The sequence below is a fragment of the Salvelinus fontinalis genome, chromosome 42 (genome assembly GCF_029448725.1).
Source record: "Salvelinus fontinalis isolate EN_2023a chromosome 42, ASM2944872v1, whole genome shotgun sequence".
NCBI lineage: Eukaryota > Metazoa > Chordata > Actinopteri > Salmoniformes > Salmonidae > Salvelinus > Salvelinus fontinalis.
The window spans coordinates 12116647-12134634 of NC_074706.1; the positions used below are offsets into that span (position 1 = coordinate 12116647).

Sequence of the window (17988 nt, forward strand, 5' to 3'; positions counted from 1 at the left end):
GGTCTACAGTATATCTGACCTTGTCAAACATGCGGTTGAGCAGGCGGGGGACCACAGGGAAGACTGTGGGCCGCAGGGTCTTCAGGTCGTCCATCAGGAGCCGGATGTCCCCCTGAAAGTAGCCAATCCGGGCACCGTGCACCAGGATCACGCCCTGAAGAACGGAGGAGGTGTGAGAAGGAGGCAGACGAAAAGGAAGAGTGTCCGTTAACTGCCAAGTACACGTGTCAAATATGTTCAATATATTTTAGGTGATTTTGCTTAGAGTTCACACTTGTGACTATTCCATTGGTTCCATGGTACCGGGAAAACTAAATCAAGCTAAGCCCAAGTATGACATTTTGTGTATTAAACAGGGGCAATTTGTAATTGCTACATCCATTTTTGGACTTTTAAATGAATGGTACAAACACGAAGAATATAATGCCTGATGCGCTTAGTCCAACTATCATACCCCATCAGAACCCAAAATACAAGCGTGTTTTACTCTGTAAATAAAGAAAATGTACTATATAGCAACAAAACAAGGTTAAAACTATAATGTTGATCATGGAAGATCAATCCTTGCATCCATAGCCATCTATGAATTTGAGAATGATTTAATTTCTACAGCCCCATCCCTCAGCTTTTTACAGAACCAGGGGTGGGGAGGCCGCTTTGTTATTGTTTATACTGCTGATTGCCGCTTTAAGGTCAAATATACAATATGTTTATATCCTGAAGCACACCCTAAAATTATTTTGTATGTTTTTTTCTTTCTTAAAGTTGTGCACTGGGACCGATAGAATTTTTTTGTTGTTGCTTCTGTCTCCCCTGTCGAAAAAAAACTGCTTTCGTATTAACAAGGGTGAAATGAAACGAGGGGTTCCTGCTTCTCCTCATTCTATCAGTTTCAGTACGTACCTCCACCACCCTCTCAAACATGTGTGCTAGAGGTAGGTAGGACATGTGAATGTCGTGGAGGTTCAGCATGCAGTGCACCTGCGGAAGACACACGTCAGGCATTGCATTACCTCAAAAACCTTCTCAAACATGTGGGCCATTGGTAGGACGGAGATGAGCACATCTTAGTGCTGGGCTTGAGTATGCTCTGAGTACACTGGGCGGAAAAATACATGGAATGGAAAAAAGGAAGAGGGAATGGATAGGACAGACAGGAAAGTCAACACGAAGATTGAGGAACAAAAAGCAAGAAAAAAAATAACTGGCTTGATTTTAAAGGGCATTTAGCAGGGAGGCGGTAAGGCTTGGAAAATAGCAGCTTTATACAGTGTGGAATACAACAGTACATATTAAAATGACACTAAGCATAATAATTTTTTTTTTTACTAGGCAAGTCAGTTAAAAACAAATTCTTATTTACAATGACGGCCTGGGAACAGTTCAGGGGCAGAACGACAGATTTTTACATTGTGAGCGCGGGGATTCGATCTAGCAACCTTTCGATTACTGGCCCAATGCTCTAACCACTAGGCTACCTGCCGCTCCATTAAAGTCCCCATTTTGTTTTACTTGCCCGTCTAAGGCAGAGGCAAATGTTAAGATAAAAAAAATGGCTGTTTTTAAGCCAGGTTTGTTATTGCAAATAAGAAATTGTTTTTCATTGTTCCCAGGTTGAATAAATTCTACTTACTGTTATAAGAAAACACTTCGCTGATGTGTTAGCAAACTCTTGTGATGCTATTTACACCAAAACACCAATCATAACACATAGGCTGCATTTACACATGTAACAGTTTAACTTTACGTCGTCCCCTCGCCCCGACACGGGCGCGAACCAGGGAACCTCTGCACACAACAACGGTCGCCCACGAAGCATCGTTACCCATCGCTCCACAAAGGCCGCGGCCCTTGCAGAGCAAGGGGCAACCCTACTTAATGTCTCAGAGCAAGTGACGTAACTGATTGAAATGCTACTAGCGCGTACCCGCTAACTAGCTAGCCATTTCACATCCGTTACACACAGGCAGCCCAATTTTGATATTTATGTATAATATGTGTTCTGATTGGTCAAAAGACCATGTTAGCAAAATATCAGAATTGGGCAGTCAGACAATACTCGAGTACAAAACTTGATTTGTTTTTTTATACGTGTCAGCTGCTTGTTATTGCGTTTACACACCTTGCTAAGATTCGTGTTAATTCTCCAACTAAGAAGATTGCAGACTAAGGAGCTTCGGTTTGAAGGACTAACTTTGGGGGTCTCTCGGTTCTTAAACTAGTATCCCAACGCCCCAAACAAGGCTTTTTATGAGAACAAAACCAGTATGCAATCTGCCTTCTGTGAGAATATGCAGAGTGGCTAAATTTCAAATAGGTTATTGTCATGCAAATCACATGTCATGATGCCTATATTTCTTTTGATATCCACAATGCTTACATTTCCTGTGATACGCCATTCAGGGAACAAATTATTCAAAAGGGTGGTTAGTTTACCTCTGTTATCTTGATGAACGCAGCGCAATTGGCAATAACATTGCCATGTGTAAGCATTCCACCCTTTGGGTTTCCTGGGAGTGAAAGAAAACAAGTGACCGTTTATTAAAACTTGATGTTAGATGCGTCACGTTTCCAGTACGCAATATCACTAATAAAAGAGTCAGTAATTAACGTGTGTGGGAGTCTCCATTCATGGAAACACACAATGGATTAGTACCGTTTTTCATCAACTGGATCATTGTCACAATGGTCCAAGTGTAACACACATCCTCCTGATCATGCATGTACACAGTATGTATTATTTCACACTTGACTATCGTATTAATGTATTACATTAGACATGTCAGTGTACTGGCCTATTTCTTCTACTGTGTTGCTTTTCCAATAAGACAGTTCATACTTTTAAAATGTCGACTCTTCCCTACTTTGAATCCCTGACTATGAAAAGCCTGACCTTAGAGTCTTGAAGTGTTTGAACCCTCTATAGCCATTATGGTTATTTTCTGCCCCTGCTGGTCCTCTATGAACATTTGAACAGCTTGGAAAAACAATCTGGCCTTAAATGGTACTCTTAAATCTCTACCCGGTATAGCCAGAAGAGGACTGGCCACCCCTTTCGAAGCCTTGTTCCTCTAGGTTTCTTCCAGTTCCTGCCTTCCAGGGAGTTTTTCCTGGCCACTGTGCTTCTACCTCTGCATTGCTTACTCTATGGCGTTTCAGGACAGGTATCTCAAATCAATTAATATTTTATTTGTCACATGCGCCGAATAAAACAAGTTTAGACCTTACCGTGAAATGTTTACTTACAAGCCCTTAACCAACAATGTAGTCCAATAAATAGAATTAAGAAAATATTTACTAAATAAACTAAAGTAAGAAATAAAATAAAAAGTACCACAATGAGGCTATATAAAGGGGGTACCGAGTCAATGTGCTGGGGTACAGGTTAGTCGAGGTAATTTGTACGTAGGTAGGGGTAAAGTGACTATGCATTGATAATAAACAGCGAGTAGCAGCAGTGTAAAAACTGGGCTTTATAAAATACATTTGATTGTTTTAATGTGGGATACCTAAATTGTGAAATACAGAGTAATGACATGAAAGCAGAATTAATGCACACCACAAACACACCTGTGGTTCCACTAGTGAAGCAGATGAGTGCCAGGTCCTCTGGTGTTGGGGGCTATAGCAGACCACAGAGATTTAATAGCATCTAGTAGCACCTTACTTTAACAGTACAGACATATCAGATACTCATACAAATAATATAGTAAAGACAGAATAATAACCTATTACTTGTTTCTTTGGGATTCATAAAAAAAAAAATCACCACTGTTTGAATTAATCGCAATATGGATTTGTACAGTCCTACTTACCAATGGCTGCTGGTGGTGGGCCTTGCCAACAGCCTGAGGGTGACAAAGAAACCATGACACAATTCAGTTTCCCTGCACTGAAACATTGGCTCACTACCATAAGAAAACATAGCTGGGAAAAGCATAATCAAATAAAACTAGAACATAGATCAAAATGAGCCCTCTGCTCAAATACGCTGGTTTTCTCAATGAGCCTCTGGATAAGAGCCTTTGCTAAAACGCATCTACTGTAAACACAGAAGTACATGACATTTTAGAGCTTACCTCCACATCCTTCAGGCTAAGGATCTCGATGCCGCTCTGCTGTCCGCGGGCCACAAGCTCCTCGTCGAAGGCCTCCATGAGCACGATGGTCTTCAACGTGTGCTCCTTGCCGCTCACGCAGTCCAGGATGAGCCGCACTTTGTCCACCAAGTCACAGATCACCGTAGAGATAGCGGCTGAAAACATGGGATGGCACTAGGTTATTTGTCTTTTTTTATGGTCAACTGTTATTTTTGAATGTTCTGTGACGGTCGTAATGGTGCGAGGTATAGTCCTGTCTTTTTTCCTGAGAAATGTACTTAGTTACACATAAATGTAATGTTTTTGTGGAATGCCTACAACAGTGACAACCATGACTTGTCATCTAAATGACAGTTAATGCAGATTACATTTCTTTTACGTTTTCAGTGTTAGTGAGATTTCAGTGCTTTATAAACTTATGTTCAAATGATTGCTATAATCTAGGGGGCTTTTCCTGTTCTAGCAATTCTATTTCTATGGAAAAGTCTAGGGGTTGATTTGGGATATCAGTCCGCACTAGTGTGACCTTGTTCCAAATGGCGTTTGTGGTTGCCCTGTGACATACCTTGGTCGATGATGTATTCAATGGCCTCGAGGCCTAGCGTGTCATACAGTGGTACACACACCAGGGAGTATGTGTAACAGGCCAGCTCTGAAATGGTCCACTGTAGGAGAGAACATGGATATCATCAGTACAGGGGTCAAGTTTTCCCGCCGGGTCCAAAATCATTCTTGCTAAAAGTATATACTATGTACAATCCATACTATTTATTATCGACTTTATTAAATATGTATCCAGTAAGCGACAAATATCAACATACTTATATACTGAGGTGTCACCTTAGACTATAAGCTGTTGTCAAACACACCTGGGTCTGAAAAGACAATGCTCTTTCTCAATAGTGTGGAGCAAATTCATACTAGATGAGAAGCCAAAATATGACATCCTGGAAATTCTCTTCCTCAATAGAGTGGAACAAATTCATACTAGATCCTAGTCAAAAAGCTTAGTACATTTTTGAAATATTACATAAACTTTATTTTTAGTATACACAAGTACAGGTACACGCAGCCAGTGAATACGCAAAAGGGGATGTGTGCACAAGTGAAAGCAAGAGTGTGTGTAAGAAAGAGGGCGAGAAAGAAGAATTGTTGCTGCTCATTCCTCTTACCTCTGGCCTGTTCTGGGAAAAGATGCCGATATGCTTGTCTCCAGTCTGGGAGTGCCCTCTGTGGAGAAGAGCCGAGCCAATGCACTCGGCTTTGTCTGCCACCTTCACAAAACAAATAGCAAAAATGCTCAGCTTTTTCCCATTTGAACAACCATACCGGTTTGAGGGAATTCACTGATATGAATTTCAAAAAAGTAAAAAAAATATAAAAATTGGCACATCGCTCATTTGTTAATGGCGTATATATCCAATTCAGTTAATTGTTAAACTGACTGAAGAACGAACTAATTAACAAAATAAGCTGTAAAATGTCTAAAGTCCATTGCTCAAAGAGAAACCAACTGGAACTATTTTTTCCATCTAACCAAAAATTGGTAGTATAGCTCACCTCTCGGTATGACAGCCACTGGTAAGGCTGGTTGGGTTTTCTTGATCCTAGACAGGGCCCACCATCTGGAAAGTAAAAGACAGTGCCCTGGTGATAAACTCACTGCGGTTCTCTACATGCTTTCTAATGGAAAACCATGGTCCTTATACAATATTCTTCTCACAACTTAATATAAAAGTATTTGAATTTTTAGATGTGTGTATTGCTAAAAATTACTCCAGTGTTGGCCCTCAAAACATAAGCATTTTGCTGCACCTGCGATAACGTGCAAATCTGTGTACGCGACCAATACACATTGATTTGATGATGAACCACAAGTCAGTCACAACCAGCCCGGGGTTAAAATACTATTTGAAATCATTTCAAATAGTTTGTCTGTGTTTGATTGAGCTTGCCTGGTGCAATTGAACATCAACTTTGTGCATGATACAAGTAATTTTTTCAACAATTGTTTAAAGACAGATTATTTCACTATCACAATTCCAGTGGGTCAGAAGTTTACATACACTACGTTGACTGTACCTTTAAACAGCTTGGAAAATTCCAGAAAATTATGTTATGGCTTTAGAAGCTTCTGATAAGCTAATTGACATCATTTGAGTCAATTGGAGGTGTACCTGTAGATGTATTTCAAGGCCTACCTTCAAACTCAGTGCCTCTCTGCTTGACATCATGGGAAAATCAAAAGAAATCAGCCAGGAACTCAGAAAAAAAATGTTGTAGACCTCCACAAGTCTGGTTCATCCTTGGGAGCAATTTCCAAGCGCCTGAAGGTACCACGTTCATCTGTACTAACAAGTACGAAAGTATAAACACCATGGGACCACGCAGCCATCATACCGCTCAGGAAGGAAATGCATTCTGCCTCCTAGAGATGAATGTGCTTTGGTGCAAAAAGTGCAAATCAAACCAGAACAGCAGCAAAGGACCTTGGGAAGATGTTGGAGGAAACCGGTACAAAAGTATCTATATCCACAGTAAGACGAGTCCTATATCAACATAACCTGAAAGGCTGCTCAGCAAGGCGGAAGCCACTGCTCCAAAACCGCCATAAAAAAGCCAGACTACGGTTTGCAACTGCACATGGGGACAAAGATCGTACATTTTGGAGAAATGTCCTCTGGTCTGATGAAACAAAAATAGAACTGTTTGGCAATAATGAACATCGTTATGGTTTGGAGGAAAAAGGGGGAGGCTTGCAAGCTGAAGAACACCATCCCAACCGTGAAACACAGGGGTGGCAGCATCAGGTTGTGGGGGTGCTTTGTGTGCGAGGGACTGGTGCATCACTAGATGGCACCATGAGGAAGGACAATTATGTGGATATATTTGAAACATCAAGACAGTCAGGAAGTTAAAGCTTGGTCGCAAATGGGTCTTCCAAATGGACAATGACCCCAAGCATACTTCCAAAGTTATGGCTTAAGGACAACAAAGTCAAGGTATTGGAGTGGCCATCACAAAGCCCTGACCTCAATCCCATAGAAACATTCTGGGCAGAACTGTAAAAGCATGTGCGAGCAAGGAGGCCTACAAACCTGACCCAGTTACACTAGCTCTGTCAGGAGGAATGGGCCAAAATTCACCCAACTTATTGCAGGAAGCTTGTGGAAGGCTCCCTGAAACATTTGACCCAAGTTTAAATTGTTTAATGCAATGCTACCAAATACTAATTGAGGGTATGTAAACTTCTGACCCACTGGGAATGTGATGAAAGAAATAAAAGCTGAAATAACTACTATTATTCTGACTTTTCACATTGTTAAAATAAAGTGGTGATCCTAACTGACCTAAGAGAGGGAATTTTTACTAGGATTAAACGTCAGGAATTGTGAAACTGAGTTTAAATGTATTTGACTTAGATGTACGTAAACTTCTGACTTCAACTGTATATCTCCCTCAACAGTATATTTTTCAAATGAACTATCAAATATTGATTTACTAATACAGTTGCTTACTTTTAGGAGTATTTATTGTCTGTTTCTGCATGCCTGTTGTCCTTTGTGTCTATAACTCAACTAAATAAAGTTATTTAAAAAAAAAAAAAAAAAAAAAAAAAAAAATTGTGTTTGTTTGTGGAAGAGTACTCACTGGACACCCGCATGCCTCGGCGGAATACCTCGTACATGGTCCGTGCGTCACTGTAGTAGTGCGTCATGTGCTCGTCGTTGTTATTCAGAATGGACCGCCTGACGTAACCGTCACCCTGTGAGGAGAGCGAGGTATCGTTAAGAAGTTCGGTTTTAAGAATGTTTTGAAATGCAAATTGCATTTCACATCGAACAGTATGTGCCACTGAAATAACTGATCCACTTAGAACCGGGGTGGACAGGACAGTCTTACCCTGTGAGGGCTGGTGTGTGCGCAGACTTCTGTTCTAGCCAAGCAGCAACACACCTAATTCAAATTATCTTCAATTAAGAATTTGGTTATGATTAAGCTTGGCAGGAACAAAGGCATGCATCCACATCGGTCCTTGCAGGGGGAAGATTTATTGCCCATCACTCAAATCAGAGCAGTTTTAATCAATCTTGGTCCTGGGGCCCACAGGGTGTGCCGGCTTTTGTTCCAACACAGTATGAACACACCCGATTCAATTAATCAAGGGCTCGATCCATTGAAATGAAAATGTTACTGCTGGGCAGGAACAAAATGCTTGTTCACTGTGTGTATCCCAAGGACCATGGTAAAAAAAAAAAAACTGAAAGAATCAGTTAGTCTGAACAAAGGCAATAACTGTTTTTACCGTGCTTCTTAACTTCCTGCATTCAAACCAACCATGAGTCGCAAGTCTTAGCTAAAATAGAGAGTAACTATGTTTGTCATGCTCTCTGTGTAACCCTTGTGTTAAAATATTGCAAGTGGCATAGCAGCTACACTCAGGAATCACTTTTAGGTAACTTGCTGAAATGCCGAACATCCAAAAGGCACTCCCCAGATCCTATTTTGGCCACAATTGAGACAATTCAGACTGCCTTGACAGAGACACACACTTGATTGTCGTGGTTGTGTGCCATATTTATAATCGCAGTTCGGTCACACGCGCACGTGACCTTTCTTATGGATACCTAAAAAGTATTCTTTGGAGCAAGAGAATCAGCACAGATTGCAGGTTATTTACTTGGCTGCAGACTGGTTTCGTGCAAAACAATGGGTACGGTAGGACCCATGTTAGCATACTCCAAATAGCATGGGTTCACGTTTTAGTCATATGTATGGAAAACACATGTTATACGTCGCCAAACGAAACACTTACTTGAAAGTTACTTTGACATGCAACAATAATAAAAGATAAGAATAGAAAGTAAATGGCATAAAGTATAATACAGGAAGGCAAAATTTATAGTCCAATATTTACATGTGTATTGGAGAAGGATGGGGTAAGTATATAAAATTGAGCATGCTTGAGAATTCTGCTCCAGCCATTACCACAAGCCCATCCTCCCCAATTAACTGTGCCCTAGACACTGAGCCAAGGCCAGTTTTGTATTTGGTTAAGGTCTGAATTGTTGTGTAACAACCTAGATCTGTTCCTACAGGGAACTTCTACCCAGAGTGAGATGGGAGGCTGATACAATTATCTTCCAGACAGAGTAAAAAAAACAACAGGGCTACCATAGACAACGGAGTACCATAGAGCTCACACAGTGAGACAATGTAACCTAGCCCACTAAGCCAGGCTAACCAATGACAGAGGACTGTTGGACTACAGACACAGCTAAGAAAACTGCACTACCCAGGTCTACAGCCCTGTTAGGTCACTCACTCAACTCCTTCAATGCAATAGACAGAAAAAAAAAAAAAAAAAAAAAAAAACAGGCAACCCTGTACTTTAAAAACATACATTGGTATGTGTCTTTATGGGGTATTTTGTGTAGATTGTTGAGGATTTAAAAATTTATTTAATACATTTTAGAATAATGCTGTAATGAAACAAAATGTGGAAAAGGGCAAGGGGTCTGAATATTTTACGAAGGCACTGTATATACACACACAAAAGTATGTGGACACCCCTTCAAATTAGTGGATTTGGCTAGTTCAGCCACACCCGTTTCAGACTGGTGTATAATTATTCTAATTTTTTTTTTTTTTTAATTCGAGCACAGTCATGTAATATCCAGTCAAACTTTGGCAGTAGAAGGTTTTACTTTAGAGCTCATTGACTTTATTTTAGGCATAGTTCGACAACATCCGGTGAAAATTGGAGGGCGTGCAATTCAAATAATTGTAATATTAAAACATACAAGTATCTTATATCATTTAAAAGCTTAAATTCTTGTTAATCTAACTGCGCTGTCCGATTTACAATAGGCTTTACAGCGAAAGCATACCCTGCGATTGTCTGAGGACGGCGCCCCACATCAACATATTTTACAACCAGCACAGGCTTCATGTATTTATTTAAAAAAAAAAAAATTAAATGTCACAAATAGCGATTAAATAAATCGCTTACTTTTGAAAATCTTCCTGTTTGAAATCCCAAGGGTCGCAGCTACAACATGAATGGTTGTTTTGTTAGATCAAATCCTTCTTTATATCCCAAAAAGTATGTTTAGTTGCGCCATCGATTTCAGTAATCCACTCGTTCAACATGCAGACAAAGGAGTCCAAAAAGCTACCGCTAAACTTTGTTCAAACAAGTCAAGCTCCATTTTTATTTAATCTTCAGGTATCCTAAAATGTAAATAAACTATAATATTTCATACGAAAAGTAGTATGTTCAATAGAAAAGGAAAATTAGTAAGCGCGCGTCCTCTTCCTCGCACGCCAACAGACCGGTATATTGTACCGGGAGGCTATGTACAAAAACTCTAATTCTTGCTAGTTTGAAGAAACAAGCCTGAAACCTTTCAAAGACTTGACATCTAGTGGAAGCCATAGGAATGGCAATCTGGGAGCTAGAATTGCATAGGACCCATAGCTTCCCATAATAAGAGCCTGCGAGCTAAGAAGTTACTTCACTAGGGTAGGGAGCAGCGTTCAGAATTTTGGATGAAAAGCGTGCCCAAATTAAACTGCCTGCTACTCAGGCCCATAAGCTAGGATATGCATATAATTAGTAGATTTGAATAGAAAACTCTAGTTTCCAAAACTGTTAAAATAAATAATGTCTGTGAGTATAACAGAACTGATATGGCAGAAAAAAAACAGAGGAAAATCCAACCAGGAAGTACTATTATTTTGAAACGCTGTTTTTCCATTGAAAGCCTATCCACCATACAAAGTCTTAGGGCCCAGTTCACGAGCTCTGTGTCTTCCTCTACATGTGGCCAGTCTTTAGGCATTGTTTCGGGCTTTTACTCTGAAAAATTAGGGAGATACAGCACTTTCAAATAAGTGGCCAGTGGAAATTTCCAGCCATGAGTCGTGCGCCTGATTGGGAACGCGCCCTTGTTTCTCTTTTTCTATTGGACGAAGCTTTTGTCCGGTTGAAATATTATTGATTATTTATAAAAACAACAACCGGAGGATTGATTTTAAACATCGTTTGGCATGTTGACTAACTTTTATTTTACTTTAAAAAAAATTTGTCTGGACTTAGTGCACACGCCTTGAACATTCTGATTACTTGACAAAACGCGAACACAAGAGGTTTTTGGTCATAAAGAGGGACATTATCGAACAAAACAAACATTTGTCTAACATGGAGACCTGGGAGTGCCACCAGGTGAAGATCAAAGGTAAGTGATTAATTTTAATGCTATTTCTGACTTGTGACACCTCTCCTTGGTAGAAAAATGGCTGTATGTTTCTGTGGCTAGGCGCAGACCTAACATAAATCGCAAAGTGTGCTTTCACCGTAAAGCCTTTTTGAAATCTGACACAGCGTTTGCATTAAGGAGAAGTTTTTTATTTGTATGTTTAACACTTGTATCGTTTATCAATGTTTATGATGAGTATTTCTGTATTTGATGTGGCGCTCTGCACTTTCACCTGATGTTTGAGACAATGCATTTCTGAACATAACGCGCCAATGTAAACTAAGATTTTTGGATATAAATATGAACTTTACCGAACAAAACATACATGTATTGTGTAACATGAAGTCCTATGAGTGCCATCTGATGAAGATCAAAGGTTAGTGATTCATTTTCTCTATTTCTGCTCTTTGTGACTCCTCTCTTTGGCTGGAAAAATGGCTGTATGGTTCTGTGACTAGGTGCTGACCTAACATAAATCGCAAAGTGTGCTTTCGCAGTAAAGCCTTTTTGAAATCGGACACCGTGGTTGGATTTACAATTGTATCTTTAAAATGGTGCATAATACTTATATGTTTAAGGAATTTTAATTATGGGATTTCTGTTATTTTGAATTTGGCGCCCTGCAATTTCATTGGCTGTTACCTCTCTGGTACCAGAGAGGTAACGTGGCACCATCATAGGGTGCCACCATTCAATTTGTTACATTTCTGCCCTGCTAGAGCTGCCCCGGTCAACTGTAAGTGCTGTTATTGTGAAGTGGAAACGTCTAGGAGCAACAACAGTTCCGCAGCGGAATGTGATCCGAGTGCTGAAGCGCGTAAAAATAGTCTGTCCTCGGTTGCGATACTCACTACCAAGTTTCAAACTGCCTCTGGAAGCAACGCCAGCACAAGAACTGTTCGTTAGGAGCTTCATGAAATGGATTTCCATGGGCGAGCAGTCGCACACAAGACTAAGATCACCATGTGCAATGCCAAATGTCGGCTGGAGTGGTGTAAAGCTCACCGCCATTGGACTCTGGAGCAGTGAAAACACATTCTCTGGAGTGATGAATCACCCTTCACCATCTGTCAGTCTGACAGACTGATCTGGGTTTGGCGGATGCCAGGAGAACGCTACTTGCTCCAATGCAAACTGTAAAGTTTGGTGGAGGAGGAATAACGGTCTGGGACTGTTTTTCATGGTTCAGTGAAGGGAAATCTCAACGTTACAGCATACAATGACATTTTAGATGATTCTGTGCTTCCAACTGTGGTAACAGTTTGGAGAAGACCCTTTCCTGTTTCAGCATGACAATGCCTCCATGTACAAAACGAGGTCCATCCACAAATTGTGTGTCAAGATCGGTGTGGAAGAACTTAAAATGGCCTGCACAGAGCCTTGACCTCAACCCCATCAAACACCTTTGGGATGAATTGGAATACCGACTGCGTGCCAGGCCTAATTGCCCAACATCAGTGCCCAACCTCACTAATGCTTGTGGCTGAATGGAAGCAAGTCCCTGCAGCAATGTTCTTAGATCTAGAGGAAAGCCTTACCAGAAAAACAGAGAATAAGGGGAACCAACTCCATATTAATGCCTATGATTTTGGAATGAGATGTTCAACAAGGTGGTGTCCACATGTAGCGCAATTCAAATCAATATTCTCAAAAACAGTCCTGCAGCATTAGGTAGCCTAGTGGTTAGAGCATTGGGCCAGTAACCGAAAGGTTGCTCGAACGAATCCCCGAGCTGACATGGTAAAAATCTGTCGTTCTTCCCCTGAACAAGGCCGTTAACCCACTGTTCCTAGGACGTCATTGTAAATAAGAATTTGTTCTTAACCGACTTGCCTAGTTAAATAAACAATTATTTGTTTTGCGTAATGAGGGTGGGGGAACTGTACAGTGTGTACACCAACTTTAATCCAAACTCCTTCCCTCTATTGATACTAACTCCTCATTCCCGATAATTTCCCTCCAGGGACCAGAAATTGGCCCATGAACTCTAATACACCAGCTTCCCCCTTCGGGCCTGTCATGCCAAATAATGTCCCCTGGCCAAATAGTGTCCCCCTCTACGCCACAATGGGATTCGATGAGTTCAAACTTCTGTTGCTAGAAATTGCAACATTCTGACTGGATTACGTAATGAACCAAAGCGTCCGTTGCTATGCTGGTTGCTTGGTTACTTCGTAGCGGTCACGAAGGAAGGAGGTTCTACTTCTATTTCACCTCAGAAGCGCTCGATCAGTCCTAGCAAAATTATTACATGAGCTGTTTTTAAATAGATTTTATATTGACATTGCTAGTTACTCATTTACCTCAGCTAAACAGCTGTCTGGCTAAGTTAGCTTGCTAGTTGTTATTGTAGCTGCTTTCTGTTCGTATGTATAGTAACTTGCACTTTAATGTCATTTCTTTCATCTTTCCAACTAACGTTAGGCGAAGTACTATGAAGGCACCACTGATCTCGAGAAGAGGCGCAAAATTCGTAGGGGGCAGAGAATTTCACAATTCAGGTTAACGTTAAGCAGTTCATTTATATTACAGTTACTGTTAAGATATCATTTCAGTTAAGTACAACCATTTTTCATCTAGCTAACATTAGTTGGTCATCTACATGTTGCTACCGAACTTTATAGGTCTGTCACATTGAGGTAACGCAATTAATTAAATCAAATGGACAGGTGTAAACAATTATGGTAACTCCAACTGCCCTTAATAGGTGTCACTAGGTGAAAGAGACCCATAAAGAAAGAGCAAGAAAGAGAGGTGAGGAGTGAGCACGAGAGAAACAAAGCAGTGCAAATTTACTTAATTAGTATTTCAACAACTCTCGTCTTCAAACTTGGTAGGCAATCACATGTACCTATGGGGGAAGGATGGCCAGCCACACAGGAGGGTGATTTTCACTAAGGACAAGGAGGCTGTGCTGACAGATGCATGCTGGACATTTAATATGAAATATATTTGTTATCAATCAAGATGAGACTGAACATCAACAAGGCACAGGATAAGCAGAGCGAAAGACTTGGTTTGGAAGAAGGACGAAAGGAAGGAGAGACCTGGGAAAACTCACTGCTCTTTAGCTCCAAGCTGGGGTCATCATCCGTTAAAGTAAATATTTAAAATTCTCAGATAACCATTTGAATTTGCACACAAAATAACCAAAACTAGCTTCAGGTTTTCCTAACACTGACATTTTTCTCTTCATAAGGGTTACCTCGGTGGAAGCCAAAAACCTTCTCCAGTTGGAGCAGTTGGACGGTCGACCACAAAGCCCTGATGCCCTACATTTCGGTGAAGCCCGTGAGACAAAGTACGTTAAGCTTTGGTTGACATTTAAGCAAGAATTGGTGGTTATGCTGAGCTCATAAAAATGTACCTCTTAAATTTCTCTCCAATTGACTTTAGGACAGTCAACTGTCCGAGCCACCCAGGAAGTATCCCATCCACCAGAGCCAGGGAGTTCGGATGAGTCTGATTTTCTGTGCTCTGAGTCGGAAGGGGACCAGCTTGAGGTAGTCTATACCTCAAGTACATATCTCCCCTTCATAACACTGCACTCACTAATCCATCAAATGTCCTTACAGGTGGCTTGCGTCAGACTGGAGGAACAGGGGCAGGTAAGTCCAGTCATTGGATTAGAAGACATTAGTGAGTTTCTCATCACTAGTGTCCAAAAGGGACAGGTAAGGCCAGCTGCTCTGTGGCCGGATGCAGGACCTTCGGGGGGGGTCATTCTTCCGTCACACCCCTGGTTAGACAATTTTACAATTGATCATGCTCAAGCTCTTTTGCAGGTGCAGCATCCAGAATTAGGAGGCCTCCTCACAGTGAGCAGCATCGCCATGCTGTCAGCAGTACCAACACTGGCTCAGGGGTTTGTCCAGGTAGTCAATCTCAAGGCTAACCACTGGGTCACAGTAAGTAACCGTCGCTGCCAGGTAGGTATGTGGTGGTGTATGACACCACCCCAGAGTTTCTCACAACTCACCTCTCCCTTATCTTTTCCAGGGACCTCTGTGACTGGAGTGGCTGACAGTCCGGCAGTAGAAAGTGGGCACAGATTGTGGGTTGTTTGCCATTGCAAACACTTACTCTGCAGAGATGAGGAACGCTCCATGGCACGATACCATCAGAAATCCATGAGAAAACATTCTCTTGTTTTCAGGCTGGGCACCTGGTACCAGCTCCCAGTCCCGATTCCATTTCCCGTCCAGGAAATGCGGTTTTCATGTGTGGTTGTCAGTGAGTTTGTCTGTTCATCGTCCGTCATCTGTTTTGTCTGATATTTCCCCCACACTTGTTTTCACTGCTTGGCCAGCGCTCCACCTCAAGACGGTAGGTATTTTACTACATTGCATCTTGTTGTACATTGTATGTTATTGTAAATAACCTTAATAGCATGTATTGTATAAAGATGTGTTTTATTGCAGACATTGGCTGTGAAGTTGGTAAGTATATAGCATATGTATTTGTCTTGTATTCTAAGTAATGTTTACAAGCATGTAAATATTTGTATATTTTTCCATTTGTTTGCTGATAAATATTTGAAACTTGCTCAAATTGGCTGTAAATGTACACATTTGCATATGAAAATGTATTCATTGCAAGAAATTCTCAATTGACTGTTCAATTGCCCAATTACTTACTGGTCCTTAACCCCTTCTCCCTAACCATTCATCTTTTGTGTCCAATTCCAAATCAACATTAGGCCAGGGTTGGTATGGAATTGGACATTGGTTTCTAGTTAGTGTTTGCATATCTGGAGGTTCTAGATTTGTGTATGTATTATGGCATAAGTCTCCCAGAGTCCATTACACAGCAGGGCTGAGTTATCACCATATTGCTTCATCTATCCAAGCCCCATCAGGTCAATCACTACAAAGAGTGGGGGTTAAAGGCATCAATTATAAACAAAATCCTTCTCTGCCTGTACCTTGACGTGGTCAGAGGGCTTCCAACTAAACCAGGCCCACGTTATTGAACCCATGACTGAGATTGGCTGCCTGTCGAGGGCGAGTGACAGGAAGAACTAGCCGCAGCACCTGATCAAGCGCTCTCGATTCTGCCCCATTTCTCATCCTTTAACTCTCTCTCCCTCCAGACGAAATTCTACATCTGGTGACTCCTGATTGTTGGGCAATCTTCCCATCCCCATCATCTCAAGCTACTGTTATTGTCATGTTATCTGCTAATGAAGTTTGATAGCCGTATCATACAGGGCACATATTGTGAAATACACTGATGAACTAAAAAACCACTAGCACTGCAAACACTCAGAACAAAGAGAGCAGGAGGGCTCCCTTCCAAGACTGCATGTTGAGAACAAGTGACAGGCAGAACCTCCCAACCACACAGCACCCACCTCTTTATTCCACACACCAGAATGAAGTATTTCAGTCTGATTGTCATGTGTACAATTTTTTTTATCTAAAAATAAATTAGACACCAAAAAACGATCAACGTTTATATTAAAATCAGGTTGCCAGGTTGGTTTTCACAGCTGTTTCATAGTGTTCATTATTGTAAGGTGTCCTTTGATGGTATTTATGGAAATTAGCTGATTTTGTGATCTGTAAGATTAAAGTTACTTACGTGTCAAGCAGATTACACGTTTTGCCATTTCTGAAATGTGGCAACGTTTAAGACATGGATTTCATGTAGTAACATTAAGGTACCAAAAAGTAGCTGGAATTTTTTCCCCATTATATTAGCTAAAAAAAAAACTGATTAATAAACAGCAGAATTGTCGTGGAAATCAGCCTTGTTTGCATAGCGATGAAGAAAAGAAAGTCATTTAGGCTTGAATGAGATCTAAAATCATTAGGTCGTCACGCTGTTGATATAGCAACGGACACTAATAGTTTGTTGAATCCCATTGTGACACTATTTGGCATGACAGGCCCCCACTATTAACCAAATTGGGATCATTCTATGCAAAAATATTTGCACATGCCCAGTCCGTTTCTGCAGCCGTGAACCTCAGAGCAAAAATATACCTTACTACACAGCCATGTGCTCTGTGAAGTTGGTCACAGCTGCACTAGACAACACAGCAAGCCTGCTTTTCATTGCAGAAAGTTTTTTCCTCCCCTCCTGCCCTAGCTCAGTCCCCCTTTAAGGATCTGAAATGACTGAATAAAGCTAGCATAGGCTAGTCTACCTGGGGTGGCTGAGGTTAGAGAAACTGGTCACCTTCCACTTCAGTGAATGGGTGAGAGTGAAGGCGGGAAAGAGAAGAGGCAAGATCTGCTTTTCAGATCTAAAAGGATCGCTTTCACCAGTCAAGTTGTAGCTGGGTGAAGTGGAGTGAGAAGGGGTGGCTAATACTCTAGAATGGAACACAGCCTAGAATGTTGCCATGGTGATGAAGGGGCCCATACTAACAAGCCCAGTCACATCCTTGTGGTCTCTCTGTTTCGGCACTCTGGGTGAAGTTTCCTCAAGGTACAGATCTAGGATCAGCTTCCTCCACCCAATTCTAACCTTAAACATTTGTACGGAAAATGCTAGACTGGCCCAAGATCAGCATCTAGACTAGGGTAACTGTAAATCATTAGGGTTTGTGTAGTGTGTGTTCAAAGCCACTGCTACTTCTTCTCAAACAAGCAGAAAATACAGACTTTTTACATTTTCCA

At 41.1% G+C, this 17988-nt stretch overlaps 1 protein-coding gene and 1 long non-coding RNA gene across 4 annotated transcripts in view; one reads left to right on the top strand and one right to left on the bottom strand.

Moving 5' to 3' along the window:
* The window catches only part of LOC129841021 (long-chain-fatty-acid--CoA ligase 1-like), a 53653-nt gene that overhangs the window by 11750 nt on the left and 23915 nt on the right, over positions 1-17988 (bottom strand). For all 3 annotated transcript variants that reach the window (XM_055909131.1, XM_055909130.1, XM_055909129.1), the window contains exons 3-12: positions 7752-7866; positions 5661-5725; positions 5273-5374; positions 4666-4765; positions 4080-4255; positions 3816-3848; positions 3571-3622; positions 2437-2510; positions 904-981; positions 20-154 (exon numbers count right to left, since the gene is read on the bottom strand). In XM_055909131.1, coding sequence (XP_055765106.1) covers positions 20-154; positions 904-981; positions 2437-2510; positions 3571-3622; positions 3816-3848; positions 4080-4255; positions 4666-4765; positions 5273-5374; positions 5661-5725; positions 7752-7866 — 930 coding nt within the window. The remainder of the gene's footprint in view (positions 1-19; positions 155-903; positions 982-2436; positions 2511-3570; positions 3623-3815; positions 3849-4079; positions 4256-4665; positions 4766-5272; positions 5375-5660; positions 5726-7751; positions 7867-17988) is intronic.
* On the top strand, positions 7734-16809 carry LOC129841024 (uncharacterized). The gene is made up of 2 exons (XR_008757270.1): positions 7734-14461; positions 14562-16809. It is a non-coding gene; the product is annotated as an uncharacterized LOC129841024 (long non-coding RNA).